The sequence below is a fragment of the Bidens hawaiensis genome, unplaced genomic scaffold (assembly GCF_021521415.1).
Source record: "Bidens hawaiensis isolate Kalapana, Puna unplaced genomic scaffold, B.hawaiensis_p1.1 tig00023286_1, whole genome shotgun sequence".
NCBI lineage: Eukaryota > Viridiplantae > Streptophyta > Magnoliopsida > Asterales > Asteraceae > Bidens > Bidens hawaiensis.
The window spans coordinates 116477-140399 of NW_027493654.1; the positions used below are offsets into that span (position 1 = coordinate 116477).

Sequence of the window (23923 nt, forward strand, 5' to 3'; positions counted from 1 at the left end):
CGGAGGATTCACGGGGGATTCGGTTATGGTGAAGCATATGGAACATGTTGGTGTGTAGCTTATATGATGAGGAGTTAATCAAGGTTTAGGATTTGAGAAAAGGGGAAACGATTAATGAGGTGTTATAACCCATATAAATAAAGCTAAAACGGGTAAAACGAACGAGTGCTCATTATAAAGATGAAGAAATCTAGTGGTGCGATTGTGTGTGGGGGTGGGGGTGGGTGGGGGGGGGGTTGACTAGAGAAGCAGTAAATCATATAGAGTATAGATATATTAAATTTGTTTTATATTTAAATAATCAAAGTATTATGTGACGAAGATCATACCCAAAAAGAGAATAAAACGATCACCAACAGAAGGACCATCGGGGGTGACATGGTAGAGAACAAACTGAATAAGAAGAATTCCCACGAAAGAACCGATTGCTATCAAGTCGTTAAAGGGTGGACCAACAAAATATTCCCTTCACCTAGTATAAATACGATTGTACTTGGATACAATGTGGCATGACGTGAGGAGTGATTTTATGATTAGACTGAGTGAGAAATCATTTGTGCAATGCATTACCATTCAATATAAGATCATAATAATTATTATGTATATCTACTTCGTGAGCTTTACTAGCTCTTCATTAGCACCATACATACTATAACCCACCAACGATCCCTTGTTGGGACAAGTTAGAAGGGATTAATAAAAAGAATTGAATTGAATTGAATTGAATTTTAATTAAATGTATTTGATCATAATTAAATTTTTAAACCCAAAATTTATTCATCTCCCGCTCAATTTTCACTTTCCCTCATAAAAAATAATTTCCAAACCCACCAAAATCACATCCCTCCCAATTTTCCCTCCTCTCGTCCCTAAAATTATCAACTCCTCACAGCCGATTAACCACCACCACCAAAATCGTGTCTCAAACTGGCTACACATTGTAAACGAGGTGTGATATTGCAAACCTCGTCTTCGCTGACCTTCTTTACTCACTGAACTGCACAGCACCGACGCATTTTAGACCTCCGTCACCACTCTGGCAGCACTTACATATATACTTTTTTGCTATAGTTTATGCGTTGTCTACCACCGTTTGCTAATTGCTACTTATGCATCTCAAATTAATCGATTTGTTTGCCAATCTTCATAATTTGAATGTTTTAACTCATATTTCATATTCTCTTTTAATTCAAGACCTTGGCTAATAGACAAAAAACCTGGATGCAGGCTATGAACAGATGCTGACAGATCAAGAACTACTCTGTACTAGTATATGATATATTTAATTCCGATTCGTTAAAGATAAACCGAGGGATGGCTAGGTTGATCTCATGGGGAGGATAAGGAGGAGATCAAAATTCAAATATATTTATTATTTAAGTTTTATTTATTTAAATGTTTATGTTTATCTTTTCAGTTTCCTAGTTCTAGTTAAAGTGTGATTGTTAGGTTTATAAATACTTGAGTTGTTTTCATTATATTAATAAGAGAAAAGAGAGAAAAGTTTTAAAGAAGTTGTTGAGGTTTAACAACCACCTGCTTCCGATCTCAGTTATTAAAAAGCATCATCATCCTGTTAAATATTCTTTCACATAACGCCACAATTCCTAGCCGATTTAAAAGTCCATCGTCGACTTCGACGTTTCCGTTTTCATTATTATTCAAAGAACACAATTTAGTTTTAAGGTTTAAATCCATTTGTTTCCAACAATTGGTATCAGAGCGTAGGCAATCTACGATCTTTGGGAAAGAGCGGGGTGAGGCGAATAGCCACATCCGACCAACGGGAAATAATATAACCGTAAGGAGTACGGCTCACGTTTTTCCGATCAATCAACGAAGAAGACGGTGACTATGGGAGACGCGGTATTGGGTGCGAACCAAGTTGTGCAACCAAGGGAACCAAGTTCAACTTCGTTGTAGTGTCCGAAGTTAACAAAAACTAACTACAACACGTGGGTTGTAATTATGGAATCGATCCTTGATGCTCAAGGATTATGGGAGGTGGTGTCCAGAGAAGCCCTAGACGATAGAAAAAACAAGGTGGCTAGGGGCTATTATTTTTCAAGCCTTGCCGGAATACGTGTTGATGCAAGTTGCAAGAACCCGTGATGCTCATGAGATTTGGGAATCACTACGGGTTAGATTTCTCGGTGTTGATCGAGTGCAACAAGCTCGCTTACGATCGTTAAAGCGAGATTTTAATCAGTTGAATATGGGAGAAAAAGAATCCGTTGAAGACTTTGCCGGGAAGGTAACGAAATACGCCTCGCAATTTGATAGTTTGGGTAGTCCGATGGAAGAACATGAACTCGTAAAAAAATTGCTCGATAGCGTTCCGGACCATTTTATTGCTATTGTAGAAACTATCGAACAATGGGCCGATCTTATAACACTATGGTGTTTGAAGATTGTATAGCAAGGTTAAAAGCTTTTGAAGAGAGAATCAAAGGCAAGGAAGCTATGGCCGAGATGGGAAAATTATTGTATGCCAAAAACGATAATCAAGGAAAAAAGGACACCAATCATGACCGGAAAAATTATGCTCGGGGTCGTGGCTCCTCGGGTTATGACTTACGGGGCCGTGGAAGAGGCCGTGGTCGAGGTTCGAGTAGAGGACGGGGTCGGTTTAATCAAAACAGTGATAACCGAAGAGACGGTAACCAACCGAACACGAACAACCAAGGCAGAGATGGCAATCAAGGTAACAATCAAAATCATGGTAGAGATAAAAGCGGTGTTCGGTGTTGTAATTGCAATGTTTTGAGCCACTTTGCGTGGGAATGCCCGAGTCCACCGACTCAAGAAGCGAATCTTAACCAAGCCGAGGCTAAGCCGCCAACTCTTGTGATGGCGTCGGTTGAAGTTGATAAAGAACAAGTTATGTTAAACGAAGAGAAGGTTCATCCAATCCGTTACGCAAACGACTCGGTAAGCGATTCAATTTGGTATTTAGATAATGGGGCGTCTAATCACATGACCGGTTGTGAAACCCACTTTGCCCAAATTGATTATTGAGTTAGCGGTTTGGTGAAATTTGGAGACGGGTCCAAAGTGAATATTAAAGGGAGAGGTTCCATTATTTTCGATTGCAAGAATGGTGAGCAGCGGGTTATGAATGATGTTTATTACATACCCGACTTATATAGCAACATATTGAGCATCAGTCAGTTAACCGAATAAGGGTGTAAGGTTTGGATAGCAAACAACCACTTGTGGTTATACGAAGAAGGAGATCGCTTGCTAATGAGAGTCCCGAGAAGTCCAAACCGTCTTTATAAGATCGAGCTTAGAATCAGAACCCCGGTATGTCTTTTAGCTTCTGTTAAAGACCAAGGATGGTTATGGCACGCTAGACTTGGTCATGTTAATTTTGAAACATTAACTAACATGAAGTCTAAAAATATGGTACGTGGTGATATTCAAAATTTGCATGGTAAGCATGTTTGCAATGCATGTATGCTAGGCAAACATAGTAGAAACCCGTTTCCTAAAACCACCATGTTTTGTGCCACGAGACCATTCGAGTTGGTTCACACTGATTTATGTGGACCAATCTCACCTCCTACCTTGGAAGGAAATCGGTATTTTATGCTTATTGTAGATGGTCATACGAGGTAATGTGGGTTTATACCATTAAAAATAAGAATGATGCTTTGGGTATTTTCAAAAAGTTTAAAGAAGAAGTGGAGTTAGTGCATTCGTTAAAGGTTAAAGCTCTAAGAAGTGATCGAGGTGGCGAGTTTCTCAACAAACTTTTCACCGAATATTGTGATCAAGAAGGAATAAAAAGAATGTTTACGGCTCCTTACTCTCCTCAACAAAACGGTGTAGTCGAAAGGCGAAACCGAACTGTCCTAAATGCAACAAGAGGTATGATGAAAGTTATGGACCTTCCACAAAATTTATGGGGAGAAACGGTGAGACACTCGTTTTACGTATTGAATCGGGTACCAACTAAAGCGTTGAAGACGGTAACCCCCTGTGAAGACTTGATGGGTCGAAAGCCCAACATAACACACTTACGAGTGTTTGGGTTCTTAACGTACATGAAGATACCCAACGTCAACTTTCAAAAGTTAGATGATCGGAGTATGGAGGTTGTACATCTCGGAACCGAACCGGGATCAAAAGCTTATAGATTGTACGACCCGGCTCAAAACCGTATTTATGTGAGCCGGGATGTCTGTTTCGAAGAAAGTCAAAAGTTTGACTGGTCTCGACATACCGACTCGTTTCAAGTCGGAACCGGACCTGAATGGGTTAAATTTATAATCGAGCATGTTCAAGAAGAAGTTCAACAAGAAATTCCAGTCGAAAACGAAGACCCAACGAGCCTGAATTTGAAGACCAACCGGAAGAAAATCCCGAACCTGAGTTGCGAAGAACTGGTCGCCAATCGGTCCTACCGAAAAGATTTGAAGATTATGTAATGTTGAGTGAAGGAGAATCTTCTCCTAGATGAAGAGCCAGCTACCTTTAAAGAGGCAAAGAATTCAAAGAAATGGCGAGAAGTAATGAGATCTGAATTAGTCTCGACTGAACAAAACAATACGTGGGACTTATGTAACCTACCAGTGGGTCACAAGGCGATTGGTTTGAAGTGGGTGTTTAAAACCAAACGTGACGCAGACGGGTCAATAACAAAGTACAAAGCACGACTAGTCGTGAAGGGGTACGTGCAAGAGCACGGGGTAGACTTTGATGAGGTTTTTGCCCCGGTGGCGAGAATGGAAACCGTACGCTTGATTTTAGCAATTGCAGCGAATTATGGTTGGTTCGTTTACCATTTGGACGTTAAATCAGCGTTCTTAAATGGCGAGTTGAAGGAAGAAGTGTACGTAAAACAACCTGGTGGTTTTGAAGTTCCCGGGAAACACAGTATGGTTTATAAGTTACGAAAGGCTTTATACGGTCTTCGCCAAGCCCCACGAGCTTGAAACGAAAAACTCGACAAGACGTTGAAAGGTTTGGATTTTACTCGATGCCCAAGAGAACCCGCGGTGTACAAGCGGAATACGAGAACCGACATTCTCATTGTTGGTGTTTATGTCGATGATCTTATCGTGACTGGTTCGAGTCAAGCCGAGATTGAGAAATTCAAAAGTCAAATGAAGAATGAGTTTGAGATGCAAGATCTCGGAATGTTATCATATTACTTGGGCATTGAAGTAGCCCAAAAGAAGCATGAGATAAAGTTGAAACAAGAAGCTTATGCTAATAAAATTTTAATGAGTGCAGGTTTAAGCGAGTGCAACCCGACTCGATTTCATATGGAACATCGGCTGCAAGTGACGAAAGATGAAGAGGGAGAACCCGTTGATGCAACCGAATATCGAAGAATAATCGGTAGCTTAAGGTATTTGACACACACAAGGCCCGATTTGAGCTACTCAGTTGGAGTTGCTAGTAGGTTCATGCAAGAACCAAAAAAATCCCATATGCAGATTCTAAAAGTATATATTAAGATACGTACAAGGCACGAGTGGATATGGTTTAACGTATGGATGCTGTAGTAGAGACTTGATTGGTTTTTGTGATAGTAGTTATGGTATGGATCAAACGGATGGACGAGGTACCACCGGAATGGTGTTTTATTATGGTGGTGCATTGATCTCATGGCTCTCACAAAAACAACAAACCGTAGCCTTGTCATCATGTGAATCTGAATACATGGCAGCAACAACCGTAGCTTGTCAAGCTATATGGTTAAGGGGATTGTTAAGCGAGTTGACCGGGCATGAAGAAAAGGTGGTGACTTTACATGTGGATAATAGATCTGCTATTGATCTGATGAAGAATCTCGTGTTTAATGGAAGAAGTAAGCATATTAATATTAGATTCACTTCATTCGTGAATGTATTGAACGTGGTGAAGTCCAAGTTGAGCACATTAGTGGAGAGAAACAAAAGACGGATATTCTTCCAAAAGCACTACCGAAGATAAAGTTTGAAGAGATGAGGAAATTACTCGGGATTGAAGACCTGAAAGGAACGAATCAAGATTAAGGGGGTGAATGATATATTTAATCCCTATTCGTTAAAGATAAACCGAGGGATGGTTAGGTTGATCTCATGGGAAGGATAAGGAGGAGATCAAAATTCAAATATATTTATTATTTAAGTTTTATTTATTTAAATGTTTATGTTTATCTTTTCAGTTTCCTAGTTCTAGTCAAAGTGTGATTGTTAGGTTTATAAATACTTGAGTTGTTTTCATTATATTAATAAGAGAAAAGAGAGAAAAGTTTTAAAGAAGTTGTTGAGGTTTAACAACCACCTGCTTCCGATCTCAGTTATTAAAAAGCATCATCATCCTGTTAAATATTCTTTCACATAACCCCACAATTCCTAGCCGATTTAAAAGTCCATCGTCGACTTCGACGTTTCCGTTATTATTATTATTCAAAGAACACAATTTAGTTTTAAGGTTTAAATCCATTTGTTTCCAACAGTATATCATACTCGTAATTCTATAACTTTAAAATTAAATCTTTATTTATATATGTCCATAATCATCCTTGTTGGTGTCTTAAAAAGAATTATGACTTTTCATTTATTATCACTTTTACAATTTCATGCCTGCTATTGTTTCCCCTTGCAGTCAATTGTTGTTGGATTGAAAGTTGTACAAGAAATATGTTTGAGAATTCCTTTGGTAAGCCTTTTGTTGTATATTCTTGCTCATGTGTTTTATATAGGTTATATAACATGTTCGGTTAAACAAAAAGAAAGTTTATTAGCTTTTCTTCTTGTTTTTTATCAGCTAATGATAGAAGACTTGCTGCAAGTCCTTGTGCTGTGTAAAAAATTACATGAGAACGCCTAACCCATGCTGGTGCGAGCGTCTGTGGCTTTGTTTTCTTAAACAATATGACTTGTTGACTTGTATTGAAGAAACAACATTCTTAATTTAACAAAATTTTAACAAATGTTTAGGTACAATTGCACAAGTAATTCAAGCACAGATGGAAGAACATTCGGAAAGGGAACGAAAGACAAGAGAATAGTTGAAACAATGACCAAAACAAATGGAAAATGAGCGTATGGAAAATGAAGAAATGATGCAAAATTGTGATGAGTTATTAGGAAGTTTTAGGCTCCTTCAAATTAGTATGACCTTCTTAAGATTAATACTATACTGTAAAATTGTTTATTTAAGTTGTATTTATAGTTGATTTGTAAACACGTTTTGAATTGTATTTACCATTTTTTGCATTAATTTAAGTTATAGTATTTATGATTTATTTTTTGAATTTTTGATTTTTTAAATATGCATAAAATAAAAATAAAAATAAAAACTAATACTAAATCGATGTATTGAGAATGAATATAAAATAAAATAATTACAGTAAAATAAACCTTTGTTTTGGAACGGGTGGGAAAATAAAAACAAAATATATCTGGAAACGGGTGGGAAAATAAAAGCAAAATATATTTGGAAATGGGTGGGAAATGCTTAAGAAAATATATTATATGCGTTGGAAATTCGTAAGAAGATGAAATAATTTTATTAATTATTTGTGTTGGAAATGCGTTGGAAACTTCCAACGACATATTTTTGTAGGTAACGTGTTGGAAAATGTGTAAGAAAATATTTCCCGAGGCTTTTTCCCACAAACTTGTTTTTGTTGGAAACAATGATTTCCAACGCATTTCCAACAGAAATTGATGTAGGAAGCCGGGCAATTTTCTAGTAGTGTGTCCATTTTGCTACTAGAAATAAAAATCGTTTGAATTTGAGATACAGTTATCTTTGATGTTCTTGCTTGAAAGAACAGGAAGAGTTCTAAAAATACATGCAACAATACGTTATAAACCGTCACATTAGTTTTATATCATATTCAAAACTAGCACACATTTTCCCACAACAACGAACATTCATAAAACCGCCACATCACCTACTTCAACAGTTAATTTTTATTTGATCAAATTAATTTATGACATATTCACATATAACTAGTATATATTTAAATAACAAAATATAATTAAAATTAAATAGAAAATTAAAATAAAATATTAAACTAAATATAAAAGTTAAAAGTAAAAAATAAAATGCTACATGAACTAAAAAAACAATACATATTTAAGAATAAAACGTTAAGCTATTGAAAATTTACAAAACCCTGATCTGGAGAGAAGTTGTAGTTCCATAGAAAACCATCGCCATCCTGAGGACACTGTGTATTTTTTTATGTTTTTGTTGCACTTCTAGAATTAACCATGGTTCGGTATAATGTCATTTGAGCGTCAAATATATCTTCTTGGTGTTATCAGACATCAATTCCTCAAACTATTATGTGGTTAATACCTAAATTCAAGTGTATGAGGAATAACAAGACATGAGGTGGAGATTGAAAGTTTTTGTCATCAGTAGAGCTCATGCTTGAAGTATGTAGACATGTTTTGAATGAAATATGGTTAGGAGGTTTGAAGTATGTACGATTATTTATTTATAGTACTGTGTTTATAATTTTTTTTTAAATTCTATAAACTAGTCGTTGGAGAGATTTAAAAGTATTTATTTATCATTTGTTAAAAAATAGGGATATAACCATTGGACGACGGGGAGACTTGCCCACCTTGCACATCTACCCATCGACCCGTCAGCCAGACTTTAAGCCCATAGCGGGCCTTTTTTCACTTCTTCTCATCCACTCATGGCTAGTTTATCCTAACGTCACCCACAAACGCCTTGCTATGAGTGCGCTATAAGGAGAAGAGAATGTTAAGGAATAGGAGAAATATATAGTGCTATTTTTAGGGAGTCTTTATAACAATATGGTGTTTTGGCAGGCCGTCTCTACGGACATAATTGTACATTTTTATTTCAGATTTGGATTAATATGTGTGATTTGAGTGATGTTTAAACTGAATTTGATTTGAGAAGGTGCGAGGAATTGAATTACTTATGTATTTATCACAAATGATGATAACATCTTGATTTATTTGAAGTGAAAATAAGATATTTTATTTACAACAAGGCGTCATTTTTTAAATATCGTTTTAAGCCACTAATATGATTGAGCGACCTTGTGTTTTGGTTAATAATAAAGTTAACGATTTTAGTCCTGAGACTTGATGAGACTTGGGTGGATTTAGCATGCAGGCCGGGCCAAAACCTATATAGGATGATATAACAAATAATAGATATTAGTTTTTATGCATTTTTTATATTAATAAATAACTCATTATCACCTGGTGTCGCAAGAATTAATTATTGGGGCATGAATCGAACCTAGGTCATATGAAACACCACCATTATCATTAAATCACCAGCTCATTCGCCTTAGCCGAGAGTTTTCCCGGACCGAAAGACGATTGTATGGATATAGTGAATTTAACATGTAACACATTTAAAGAATTCATCGAAGGTTAAAAGAAAAGTTATATCTAAGCGTGACGATCAATCAATTCGACTTTTCAAGTACAACATAAATTATTAAACAAACACATGTGCACATGATGCATACATATCAGAATCCATCAATTTTTTAGCAAAACTATGGGTGATTGATACAAGCGGACTAAAAAAATTAAAAAAAAATTACATACAAAATACAAAATAGTACAAGGTATAAAACCCAAAAAAGAGAGATTAATAAGTTTATATAATATAAATGAAAAAGAAAAAAAACAAAATTTAAAGAAATTAAATATTGTACCTCATCTTAATGCATAAATTAACAAATAAATATATAAATATACTCACAAAATGAAGGTATATGAGACTAGACCATAGTGTATTGTCGTTTGTAAACTTTATCGATCTTCTTAGAGTACCAATAAACCACCACCACCACACCCTCGAACACATGACCAGAGGGTTGACATCTAACGTATGAACCACACAAGCCACGAATTGAGTATGCAAACAATAAAACAACAGATAATTAATAGAATATGCAAACAATAAAACAACAGATTTTATAGTTTGGGCTTGAGAAATAAAGTTGGATCTTTCTTTATTAGAGTGTGTTTGGGATTGTGTTTGAAAAATGCTTATTTGCTTATTGGTTTTTTCAAAAAGTCATTTTAAAAACCCAGGATTTTGGGCCTTTTGAAAACTGTTTTTTAACTCTTTCAAAAAGCTAAAATAAAAAGATTTTTGTGATTGTCAAACACATTTTAATTTATTAGTTTTTTGAAAACACCAATAAGGCAATAAACATTTTTCAAACTTAATCCCAAACATACTCTTATTAAACTTTCAAAACCGTTCATGAGAATCAATCACTTTTGTGACGTTCAAAATAAATCATATAATAGTATTTACAACAACAATATAATAGTGGAGCGTGTCTAAGAAGTGTAAGAAGTATTCTGGTGCGTTAGATATGTTGATCTGATGGTAGATATGGAAAGTATATTTATTGTGCAGTGTGTTTTATTTTAGTTACAGTGTGTTTATTGTGCGCTGTGGTTTATCATATCTAATGGTGAAAACACACATTCTACACTTCTTAGGAAGTGTAGAATTGTGATTGTGGGGTGAAAACACACTTCGTGTTCCATATAACCTAGGTTCGATTAATATATGTTGTGGTGAGGGTGAGTGGAGACAAATAGCTGATTTTAAATGGCAGACGTAGTAGGTTGCGGTGCGTTATGATGAGTTTAAATGAGAATTGTGATTGTAGGGAGAGTGGAGACAAATAGCTGATTTAATAACTATATATTAATTAATCGTTAAACATAAAAAAAATTCTAAATCATCGTCTCGTCTCATGCCCGCGAGACGCTCAACGCTCCCGCTCTCGTGTCTTCCTTTCTCCAGTGTTGACGTCCGCTAGCTGTGTCACCGCGCATCAGCACAAAGCCCTCTCTCGAAAACCATGACACATGGCCTTACAATCCATCAAAAGCTTAATGCTATAAAGCAACTTTAAAAATGTAAATATACATGCAGCTAGTACATATAATAAACAAAAATAACATTATTAAGTTTATTATGGTTTCTTGAGGTAACGATTTTCAAAATTTAGCAAAAGTTTTTTGTTAGCCATTTTAGTATAATTTGATTAGTTACGCTCATCTGTTGTATAAAGAAATATTATATTAAAAAAAAGATTATCGGATTAAAATAATCTCACCTTTAATGGGTTGACAAATAATAATCTCACATGAGTTATTTCCCTCTGGCAGTCCCACATTTTCCATGTTTTTTTGTTTTATGATCATCCGTTAAAGATATTTAACGGGGTTAACTTTTTGCTGATGTGGTTAGATGAGTTGGCACACACACACCCCAAAAATCCTACATGGCTTTTCAAATCGCACCCCCCCCCCTAAAAAAAAAACACATGACTGCTCCGACGTCGTTTTGCACCTCACCATTTCACACCGGAATATCCTCTAACCACCATCGGAAAACTCTACCGTCTTCAACCTCTATCATGACCTTCACTGGCCGCTCACCTACCTCTCTCCGGTTATCAATACATCGCCCGACGGTGGTTGCGGCAGCTTCCAACGCCGTAGAAGTCGAGAAACCGGCGGTTTCGAATTAGGGTTTAGATGACATTAGATCGTTTTCTTCGAATTAGGGTTCAGATAACATCAATTTGTTGATCATCTTCTTCGAAATAGGGTTTAAAAGATATCGTCTTCAACCTCCATCCCGACCTTCACCAACCGCTCACCTACCTCTCTCCAGTCATCAATACACCGTCCGGCGGTGGTTGCGTTAGCTTCCAACGCCGTAGAAATCGAGAAACCAGGGGTTTCGAATTGTGGGTTAATAAAATCAAAGAAAGAAAGAAAGAAAAAAAGCCATGTAGAATATTTAAAATGCCAACTCATCTAGCCACATCAGCAAAAAGTTAACCCCGTTAGTTATTTTTAACAGGGGATCATAAAACAAAAAAACAATGAAAAGGTGGGACTGCCAGAGAAAAATAACTCAGATGAGATTATTATTGGCCAACTCATTAAAGGTGGAATTATTTTAATCCAATAATCCTAAAAAAACAAAACAAAGCAACGAGATAACAAATGGGGTGGATTCACATGTGAACAATATTGGTTCCCATACAAATTCAACAGTTTTAGATGTGAAGTCGTGAACTGATATTAGTTGAATATGTAAATCAACGTTATAAATTTGCGTTGAGTTAACACTAAGAACATATTAAAGCAGGAAAAAGTAATAACGTGAATTTACTAGAGGTGTCAAATCCTGACACAACCCTAAACTCGACATGGAAAATATAGGTTTTGAGTTGGCTGACGCAACCCGTTTTCTTAAACAGATCAACTCGAACCCAACACGTTTAAAACACATGTCAACGCGAACCCGACCCATAAAAAAGATGGTTGTCATGTTAACCCATTTAACAATTTTAGAGAAGTTAATATTTTTAATTTAGAGATAAGATGTTATAATTAAGTTCAATATTTAGTTTGTTAAATTTTCATATATCAATTAACTTTTAAAAGTAAAATAATTTCTTTTTACACTACTTCTATCTATTTTTTACTTCGAATAATTTCATTTTATTAGTTATAACTGTATATTCTCTGGTTATTTCATTCATTTGTTTTTATTTTGAGCCAAATATGCGAACCTAAGTTAATTAACTGAGAATGAGAAATAGATACACAAAAACAATTATATTTATCACAAATTATTAACAAGTTTTATATGAATAAGAATAATTATTTGTTTAATTTTTTACTAAGCCAATAGATATTACTCATGTTTGTATATGAACGTAAAATGGGTTGACCCGAAACACAGCCCGAACACGACACGAATTTAATGGGTCGACACGACCCGACACGAATAAAAATATGGGTTGGGTTAGGATTGAAGAATCTCAACAAGCTAACCCGTCAACCCGACACGTTTGACAACCCTAGAACTTACACTGTTTCAACAACATAAATATTATTTTAAAAAATATAGTTTAACCTACAATGTTAGTTTACATATTTGCGAGTCATGCTTTAGTTCAAATGTAAGCACTTAACCGATGATATTATAAATAAATAATAGCTTGATTCTGTGTTTCACCACACATATTTAGTTCTCTTCGTGAAGGAAGTCATAAGGTTTGTAGAATGCATGAACCAATCGTATAAATTCGTATGTTAAATTGTAATAACTCAAAATATCAAATAATAGTTCACATGTGAATTTGTATTAAGTTTCAACTAATTGCAAATATGAAAAGTTTAGTTGAATATGTTAGAGTAATCTTGTGTAAGTTCAAGAATCTAGTTGTCGTATTTACAAACCTAATGATTTTTTAAGTTAGCTTTTCTCATAGTTTCAGTATAATAAGGATTTTTTTATGTTAAGAATTAGAGGGTTTAACTATGGGTTATTTGTAATCAAGTTATAGTTAACATCATCACTAATACAAACGAAATTAAATTCATAATTTCTGATTAGCTTGACTACCTTTATGACCATGTCCTTGATCATTTCATAAGATGTACGAACTCGCATATCCACTTATTTGGTTATGATTTTTTACATCTAATCAAGTGAATATCATTTTCTTTGATCATATCTTGTTCTCGCTTCTAGAATACACAATGTTAGTTATGTGAGCCAAATGTCAATTCTTGAATCAGACTTTTAAATATTCAAATAAAAAAATATATTAATTGAATAGGTACAAAAAAAAAATATTTTCTTTTGGAACGGCAAATTAGGATCACTCATGGACTACTGGAGTATCAACGTGTCACAGCAGAACCGCGCGATCATATCCATCTCCACTAGGCAATAATGCCTAACCACCAATTCAGGAGGAAACTTAATAAATCTTGGGAAAACCCCCTTGTGGGATTCGAACCCATGACCTTATGGCCCCTAAGCCTTATCCCACCATTAAGATGCCACTAGGCTATAAAGCCATGGACCAAATAAAAATATATTAAATAGATATCTAGTTAAAATCAAAATAAAAAATGCTTTTAAATGCCTATCCACTTCATACGTGAAACACTTCACGTGATTTTTCACTTTGTACAAAATCTATTGTGTCCATCAACATATAGCATATGAGTGTAAGATGTCAAGCTTTTACGTCAAAACAAAAATGATTCAACAATACGATTAATTAATCAAATGGCTAGATTATTTATTAAGAAAAATTTGGTTTGAAGTCTCTTTCAATTCCTTGTTGTCATGATTATAAAATTCATCATATGCACATAATTAAATTTCTACACTGCATACCAATACACCATCTACTCCAAAATGATAACTTTCTTGGGAGTTTGGATAGGACTACTGTGTTCTATAGTCCTCTTTACTCTTTTCAAGTTCTTTCACAAATTTTGGTGGGTTCCAATGCACATAAAGTATGTAATGAACTCACAAGGAATAAGCAGACCTTCATATCGTTTTATCTATGGCAATACCAACGAAATTTCCGATATGATAAGGAAATCCACGAGCTCGCCCATGGAGACATCTCACTACATATTTTCACAAGTTCAACCTCACATTGATTCATGGCTCCGCATATATGGTTGGTTGCAAATACTCAGTTTTGTAGTAGTGTTAATATATCGTCTAGCAGTGTTGGTAGTATCATGCGCATTTTAAATGTTTGTCTTTATGCAGGGAAGAATATTTTATATTGGCATGGTCCTCAAGCTGAGTTACTTGTCACAGAACCGGAGCTTCTCAAAGAAATAATGAGTGTCAGAGAGATCTCGATGGAGAAACCAGGCGTAGGGCCTATATTCAACAAGATACTTGGAGGTGGTTTAGTTTTGTCTCAAGGTGATAAATGGGCAATACAAAGAAAAATAGCAACTCATGCTTTCAATGGCCAAAGGTTGAAGGTAAGTACACACCATACATTGGCAATCCATTAATCTTGACAAATGAATGTCTTGTTTAAAAAACTATCTCTATAATAAAAGTTAAATTTGAGAAATGAAAGTACACTTATGCCACGTATCGATCCCTTGTCAAAAGGATTATTGATTTTAAATACTCTCAATTTTCACCATTTGTCCGTGAACACTCTCAATTAACGAAATGTCACCTACCATTTCCAACTATCATCTTATTTTCTTCTGTCACTCCCAAACTAACGGAACACTATCTCCGTTAGTGTTCTTGCTGATTTGACATTATTCTTGTTGACTTGGCATTTTCTAATGGAATACTAATAATAATAAGAAAAAGGTTCCATACTATCACTAACTCCATTACACCACCACCTAACCTTTCAACCCTTGAGGTTCCACGGTGTCCGACATTAAAGTATATTTGAACTTTGAAGCGTGTTTAACACATCCTAATACATATCAATGGTTATTTCAATTTCCCGCTTGGTTAATTCAGTTATACTAAAATAGATTTGATGATGCTAAAATCACCAATAATAACCATTGATATGCTAGTATCAATGACATTCACTTGGTTAAGGCATATCTATTTTAGTATAACTGAATGTACTTAAACGTTTAAGTAAATATAGTTATACTAAAATAGATTTGATGATGCTAAAATCACAATAATAAGCACTCCAGTTCCAACTTCAAAACTGGAATTAGTGTATCTAGTTCCTGATGAACTTTTCTAACCAAATAAAAGAACTGAACACAGTAGCTTTGAAATAAAACAATGATAGGGATTCATACTGATTTTGAATTTGGTAGCAAAATTAATTCCGGAAAATGGGAAAGGAGACTTACTTGTTTAGGAAGAAAAAGGGAAATATAATGGGACTAACAGTCACTTTCTCTTATTCATTTGGCTATAGAACATGGTTCCGACGATGGTTGAAAGTGCCAAAATGATGCTGGAAAGGTGGAAAAAGATTGAAACGAAAGAGATGGATGTATATAATGAGTTTAGAATATTGGCATCGGAAGTCATTTCAAGGACCGCATTTGGCAGTAGTTATGAAAAAGGGATGCAACTTTTCCAAAAGCTTTGGGCGTTAACCCAATTAGTTTCCAAAACAGCATACAAAACTAGGCTTCCAGGCATTGGGTAAAAATATAAGTAATCTACCTTTAGTGTGTGTGCGCACCCGGATAGAAAAATACAACTTAATAATGATCATGTATGTTTTAAACTTCACAGGATAATATTCAAAGATAAAGATGATGAAGAATCTGAAAAATTGAAAGCAGGTGTTCATTATCTCATTATGCAGATGATAAAAAACAGAGAAAAGATGATACTTTCAGGATCAAATGAAGACAACTCCACTACTGATTACCTCGGATTGCTTTTGAAGGCACATCATGAAAGTGATGGCAGTTACAAGCTCTCCATACAGGATATTATTGATGACTGCAAAACTTTTTATAGTGCGGGCCATGCAACAAGCTATCTGTTACTCTCGTGGGTTACTTTTCTTCTAGGAATCCATACCGATTGGCAAGAGGTAGCGCGAGAGGAGGTTCAAGAAGTATTTGGTAATCGAAATCCATCTTTAGAAGGAATAGCAAGACTCAAGAAAGTAAGATTATTTATAAAAGGGAAACCTAAATTTCTAGTTTTATTTAGTAATTTTTTTACATATCATACAGATAGGCAAGATAATTAATGAAACATTACGATTATACCCTCCTTCAATATCTACAAACCGAAAAGTTTTGAAGGAAACGAAAGTTGGAAATCTGGTTCTTCCAGCAAAATTAAATTTACATATACCAATATTAGCACTTCATCAAGACCCTGGGATATGGGGAGAAGATGCTCATCTCTTCAAACCAGAAAGATTCTCGGAAGGGATTGCTAGTGTTGTTAACAACAATCCTGGAGCATTCCTCCCTTTTGGTTATGGACCACGAATATGTGTTGGTTACAATTTCGCAATAAATGAAGCTAAAATAACCCTCTCGATGATCTTACAACGTTATATATTCACCCTTTCCCCAAACTATGTCCACGCACCGGTTCAGTATATCTCACTCCGCCCAATGTATGGTATTCAGATCATGTTTCAAGCCCTCTAAATCTCAAAATTATTAGGGCCAATGTGCTTCTTGGGAACAAGATGACAACTTTCTACGATTTGTATCTAGTGATGGCGGATATAATGGCTACTAGGTTAGTATCGTAGCTAGAGCCTTAGCTCGTGTACTACAATACTATGTAAAAGATATTAGAATAATATATGAATGTTGTGATTGCAATTGAGGGGGGTCCTCAATGAATGCGCAGAAACTAGAAACCTAGATATACTTAAGTTGGGCCCGTGGGACAAGGGCTAGCGGCATAGCTTGTTGCCCATTTACCTTTTGTCTTGATGTAAACACTATTTTGCTATATTAATTGAATAACCTTTGAAATATTTGTTAGCTGCAAAATATTCACTAGTTGGAATTACATTGCTGTATGGAATGTTAAAAGTGTCCAACACCAAATCAGATTGATAACTCTTAGAATCTCGGAGAATATTTAATATAATAATAATTAGTTTATTATTATAAATAAGTTAGTCTTATCTTTAGTCCTATTTGTTTTGGATTCAAATTGTGTATTTAAGTTAGTATAGGATTAGTATCGTGGGTTTATATATACCCTAGGTTTAATGTGTTAGATAAATTATTAAGTTTTTCTCGTTTGTCGTTTTCTTAATAAAAGAGTCGATCGTGTGTTGATCAAATCCTCGTGTCCGTGTTCTTGATTCACCCGCTCAAAGTTTAACAAGTGGTATCAGAGCTTAGGGCTCGTACTGGGAAGCGGTTTGAAGATTCGGGGCAGCCTCCGCCGACGGGTGTGTCCGTAGGTGGAGGGCATGCGTAAAGAAAAGGCTTGGGTCGCAACCAGAAGAATTAACAACTGTAGACGGACACGGTGAGCTGTTTCGGGTCAATTGTTGTCATGCGGGAGTGCTGTTTGGAACTACGGTAATGAACGTCAAGGTCATTGGTTGTTAGAAGAGATATATGGTATTGCAATTATTATGTTTGCAATTCAAATTTGTTTGTCACTTATCTTCTTCGGATTGGTGATCAAAAAGGTCAACCATAATCCACAAAGTTATTTTTGTGATTATATCGGAAAAAAAGAAACAGCTACATAGTCTTATTTTATCATCGATTGGTAGCAATAAAATATTTTATTGGGTATTGCTAGTGCCGCTGCTTAAGAAAACAAAGGAAGCAGTTTTCTAGTGTGTCTTGTTTCGCCATTCCGATTGTAGTTAAGAAACCTATCGAAGGAAGGTTTGTCGGTGTTCCAATCATGGTAAGTTTCCTATTGAAGGTGTGTCCGTGTTTCAATCGCGGTAAGTTTCTGATCGAAGGTGTGTCCGATCGTGAATGATTTGCGACCTGTTTTTCGGGTTAGTGATGGAATCGATCAAACGGAGGTGTGTCCAGGTTTCGATCACGGTATGTTTCCGATTGAAGGTGTGTCCAGGTCTCAATTGCGGTAAGTTTCCGGTCGAACAAGGTGTGTTCGGTTCTGATCGCGGTACGATTGAACGAAGGTGTGTCCACTTCTGATCGCAGTGAGTGTGGGTTGCATGGTAATGCGTTCTTTAAAGTGGTGAAACCTTTTCGAGTTTTCGGTGGCAAGATGGTAATTGTTGAAGAATTATTTTGTTTGGCAAAAAAATAATAATATTCTAGTTCCTTCTGTTTGTTATTCATGGGTCGAAGTTACCCAAAGAAATTATTGGGTTTAGATTCAAACCAAAAGAGTGTAAGTGGGATTAGTTCCTTGAAGCCAAAGTTACAATTTAATTCGTTCTTGTTCGTACATAAGAGGTGGATCAAGTGAGGCTCTGGTTCTTGTTTGTCTTGTAATTATCACTTGTGATAGGTACTTGTGAAACTCTCCTTGGTTTAAGTTTGAAGTTGTTTTTTGAATTTTCGAGAGATGTATAACCGATTCATAGCGGTTCAGCGGCTGACCACTAGCGATGAGGGAGTTACAAGGTGGTTCGGTACACCAGTATAACGGAGTGTAATAGGGTTGTGTGTCAACTTTGTTTTGGTGTTCATCGAGTTAAAGGTTTCAGTGATGACGTGCCGTCACCTTGTGTCGGGGTGGTTAAATCTTCGTGTGTTGAGCAATGATGTTGTGCCATGATCGTGTGTCGGTATGGTTAAATCTCCGTGTGTCGGGATGATAACATATCCGTGTTTCGGGGTAGTTTAGTGGGCTGAATCGATGACCCAATAGTCCGAGTGGTTGCGTTATCAAGCTGTCTAAACGAGACAACATCATCATATGTTCGGGGTTTGGTTAGCAGTGGTTCAGGATGTTAGACAACAACGAGGTATAAATTTCAGAGCTGGAACCGGTGGATAAAAATGGCCACGAAGTTATGGTTTTGGGGATGTCAAAATAAAAGATAGCGGGCTCGATGTTTTTGGTTTCGGTTTGTACTAACAGTGGGTTCGTAGGAGATCACTGGAGTAAGGCATGCAACAAATGTGTTTAGAGGAGGTGAGTTGAATGGTGTCCTGGATCTTGTGTAGATTAAGGACCAACGAACCAAGATGCAACTTTGTGTGAAGACGTGTGATGAGTCCAAGAATCAAGTTCAAAGAGACGAGGGTTACAGGGCTGTGAAAGACCTTAAAGGAACCAGTATGAATCTAGAGGGAGTGTTGGAATTCAACATTTGAGCCGATGTCGAAAGACGTGACCGGTTGTGTTGAGTCGCGGGTTGTTTCGAGTCGAGGTACGTTCTTCATGTGTGTCATGGTTAGAAGAAGTTTGGTGTTGAGAGGGAGTGTTAAAAGTGTCCAACACCAAATCAGATTGATAACTCCTATTGTTTTGGATTCAAATTGTGTATTTGAGTTAGTATAGGATTAGTATCGTGGGTTTATATATATCCTAGGTTTAATGTGTTAGATAAATTATTAAGTTTTTCTCGTTTGTCGTTTTCTTAATAAAAGAGTCGATCGTGTGTTGATCAAATCCTCGTGTTCGTGTTCTTGATTCACCCGCTCAAAGTTTAACATGGAAGAGTTGAAGTTTAAAGCCAAGTATGCAAACCTTACGTCAGAAGCTTCTGTTTTTTGGAAGAGAGATAATACCATGTGTAAAGATTTCTACTTTTACCATTATATGAGTTCAAACTATTTTAAGTTTTAATTATGATATAACATTTTTTTTTCTGTTTTTTCATGTATGTATTAAGTGAACAGAGTCTTGAAATTGTAATGATCAAAAGAATAAAATCCGAAATATAGAATAATATTGTAAGTCTAATCGATTAATTAAGTGTGCCAAAAGCAAAGATTTCCTATGTATGCAAATGCAAAGATTTCTGTAGCGAGTGACTCGTTATAACTAACACACGTATGAGGTTCTAAGTCATAAGGCAAAAAGTATTTCTGAAGTGTTTATCAAAGGTTTTATAAGTCTTGGTGAGTCTATAGCATTGTTTAGGTTCTCTTTTGAGACTTTAACTAAAAGGTCATGGTCTTTATTGTAGTTGATATTTTGGGTAACCCTTCATATATAATGTCTAGGAAGTTTCATTTATCATCTCACCTGTGTTTCACTCTAGAGAGGGCATAGCTAGTCTCACTACCAACATAACCAGCAGTCATTCATCATGTCAAGGGGATTGTGGCTTGTGGGCCTAGATGATATCAATAATATCATCTCTATCTATGATTACTTGTTATAACATTGTTGTTTTGTTTATTTACTTTTCTTTTATTATTTCGGAGCTGCCAAACCTTGTGCCTAGAGGACGATATTGTTGGTTCTTACCAATAGTATAATGTATATACGATAGATGCACTTGCTTGTGTTTATGTAGTGAATTGGTAATTACCATTTTTATAGATTTGAAAAAACTTGACTATGAGAATAGTTAGGATTTAACTATCCCAATCCGAACAAAATTGATAGAAACTTATGTGTTGAAAACTTGAAATGATAAACAGGTTTTGAATGCTTGAGATTGTGTGTTAGTTACATGTTGACAAAGGTGTATTTGTGAAAAAAATCTTTTAAGAAACATAGACTTTTTCAGATGGGTCAAATTGATAAGAAGATGCAAGAATGCATTAAGTATAGATTAAACAAATATGTGTTTATAACTTGTGGGTTTGATGATGCTAGTGGATATAAGAACAGTTTGTCAATCTACCTGAAATTGCTTAAAACAAAATTTTGGGGAAAAGACCTATAGACTACGTAACATACGCCATTTCCATGTGTATGATACATTGAATGAGTGAATGCAGGTAATATGCCACCGAACATTCTCAATAATATTTCACTCATAATTATCGTTAACCTAGGCAAGTTCACGGGACTTGAGATTGCTGAGTGATCAAAGCAATTGCATCAGGATACTCAATAAAATTTCACTCATAATCATGTTATTGGTAGGATCTTGGAAGGGTGAAATGCAGTCAAACCATGAAACCATACCTGCCTCTATTTCAAATTAAGGTTGTTCCGAGTGAAACTCTCGGCTCTAGAGAAGACATGCATACAAAGGTTAGTACAAAAATAAAAAAAAATGCATGTATAATGTTTAAATAGACGTTGATCACATATTTGAATGCTTCACGTTTACAAAATAAAAATAATTAGCTAAGATTATCAATTCCGTTCCCTTGCGCATTGTCGTTCATAACTAAAATTTTAATTCATGATCAAATGTTTGTTAATGATCCAAAAATATATGTTTGCACAATTGCATTAGATTAATACATTCACAAACACCGATATCATTGAATTAATCAAAGCTCATAAGATGTGTAAGTTCCAATAAATTTATATAAAAAACAATAAAATTGCATTACTACACAACCGCCCTGGCCTACATAAAAATAAAAAAATTGTCAGCGATTTTAGTGTCACCATTATCATTTTAGTATAACAAGAAGTTAAATGATATCAAGTGAGATAAGACTATATATATTGAAGTGATCATAGCAGTTGTGGCGTGCACATTCGTTATTGACGATTTTTATTTCATACACTCGCAAACCTTAAGTTTCAAGGGGAAGTGCCCCTTGATATGGTGGTGCAAAGGAAGCATGACATAGGTTCAGCCACCCACTTTGGCAAATATGTGCATTCTTTCCAAGCATCCAATGTAAGGCCCCGAACCCGGTAGCCCTACTTTAGTGTCGGATTTACTCATAAACACAGTCCTTCAAATCAGAGTTTATTAAAACTTTTCGCGGAATATAAAACATCAATCATTTGTTACAAAACATTAAATCTTTTCTTTGATACCATAACACAAAACTTTATATTCAAAACATCTTTACTTCTTTCTTCAGATGCCAGCCGTTCAATCCATGCCATGCGTCATCCTCTTGCTAGCTCTGTAATCGGCTCACCTGCGTGCATACTAAAAGTCAGCTACGCTGAGTGAGTTCTAGTTAATCAGGTATCATACAATTTATTCCCATATATTACTTCCCGTATCCGAAGACACATATTACTACCTTAACCTTGTATAAATATCCATAGGAGGATCGTCACGTAATATTTATTAAAAGAACCATTACCATTACCCTACCATATATAATTTCCATAGGAGGAACACTATACTATCCATAAAAGGAACACTATACCTTCCATAAAAGGAACACTATACCTTCCATAAAAGGAACACTATACTTTATTATTTAATATCCATGTAAGGAGCTAGTCACTTCCCTTGACGATACGTGCAATATCCGAAGATCGTTCACGTACCGTCAAGCAATCATTCATATATTTCACATTATCCATATAAGGCATACACTTATCTCTTAGGATAAGTGTATTAACAAACATATTGAGTATGCACACAGCCCCGAAAACGTAACACATAAATGGGGCTAGAAACTCACCTGAATTCTGCTTCTTTTTCTGATAGCTGTAAATCCCTTCTCTAACTGAGCTCGGCTGACTGTACAAGTTACACGTATCAATACTCGTCTGATCTAATCTGGTGGCCTAGTATGCTTACTTTAACTTATCGCTTTATAATTTATTTTCTAATCAAACTTGGCTTTAGGCGAAGTTAACCCTCGGGCGAACTTAGCTCTAGGCGAAGTTAACCTTAGGCGAACTTAGCTTTACAGCGAAGTTAACCTTAGGCGAACTTAGCTTTACAGCGAAGTTGCCATCAGGCGAACTTGGCTTCAGGCGAAGTTGTACCTTAGGCGATCTTAACTTTACAGCGAAGTTGCCATCAGGCGAACTTAGCTTGCAGGCGAAGTTCATCAGGCGAACTTAGCTTGCAGGCGAAGTTCATCGCGTTGAAGGCGAAGTTTCCCAGATGAAGGCGAAGTTGCCCAGACGGCCGCTGTTTGGTTTCTTTCATCATTTTGAGCGATTTTAACACCCTTGCTATGGTTCAATATCACCCACTACGCTTCCCGGCCATTTTTGGTCGCTTATACACTAAAAAGCTTGGATCTTTAAACCTCAAAGATCAAGAATCATACCTTTTTGAGCTTGTTTGGATCTCGTTTAACTTGTTAACACAACTAATCGCTCTCTCTCGGACCTGCCCGATTCTTCCCTTGGCTCAGCCGGTTCCGGCAAAGTTAGTTGGTATGTGTGTGTTAGGGAGTTTGGTGAAATATGAAAGATATTTTGGGGTTTATGGGATATTTATATCCCTGAAATCCCATGGACCTAAGGCCCATTCTTATTTAACCCATCTCTATTAATCCAAATCCATAACCAACGTCCATTACCCGACACTAGCCCGACCCATACCAACTCCTATTCGTTTATTTATTTCCTGATAACCCGAGTAAACTTTCCCTCTATTATTAAGTAATATAATTAATATTATCTTGAAATTTCGGGATGTTACATCCAACAACGCAAATTTTCAACTTTTGACCGTTGTACCCCCACCATTTCAACCATTCACACTCAGCACCATAATACCGCCACACCACTTGCCACCTGGACTTTAACGTCTCGGCATGGTGTTCAGTACGTTAAAGTCGTGCCACATGGACTTGTCGTCCTCCAATTCCACCCACAGCAACAAGCC

At 36.0% G+C, this 23923-nt stretch overlaps 1 protein-coding gene across 1 annotated transcript; it reads left to right on the forward strand.

Moving 5' to 3' along the window:
- The first annotated feature begins 14185 nt into the window (after nt 1–14185).
- LOC143567256 (cytochrome P450 CYP749A22-like) lies at nt 14186–16940 on the forward strand. The gene is made up of 5 exons (XM_077053721.1): nt 14186–14485; nt 14581–14804; nt 15734–15966; nt 16060–16441; nt 16512–16940. The coding sequence occupies exons 1-5, from the start codon at nt 14212–14214 to the stop codon at nt 16938–16940; spliced, it is 1542 nt and encodes a 513-aa protein (XP_076909836.1). The 5' UTR covers nt 14186–14211.
- Nucleotides 16941–23923: the final 6983 nt, after the last annotated feature.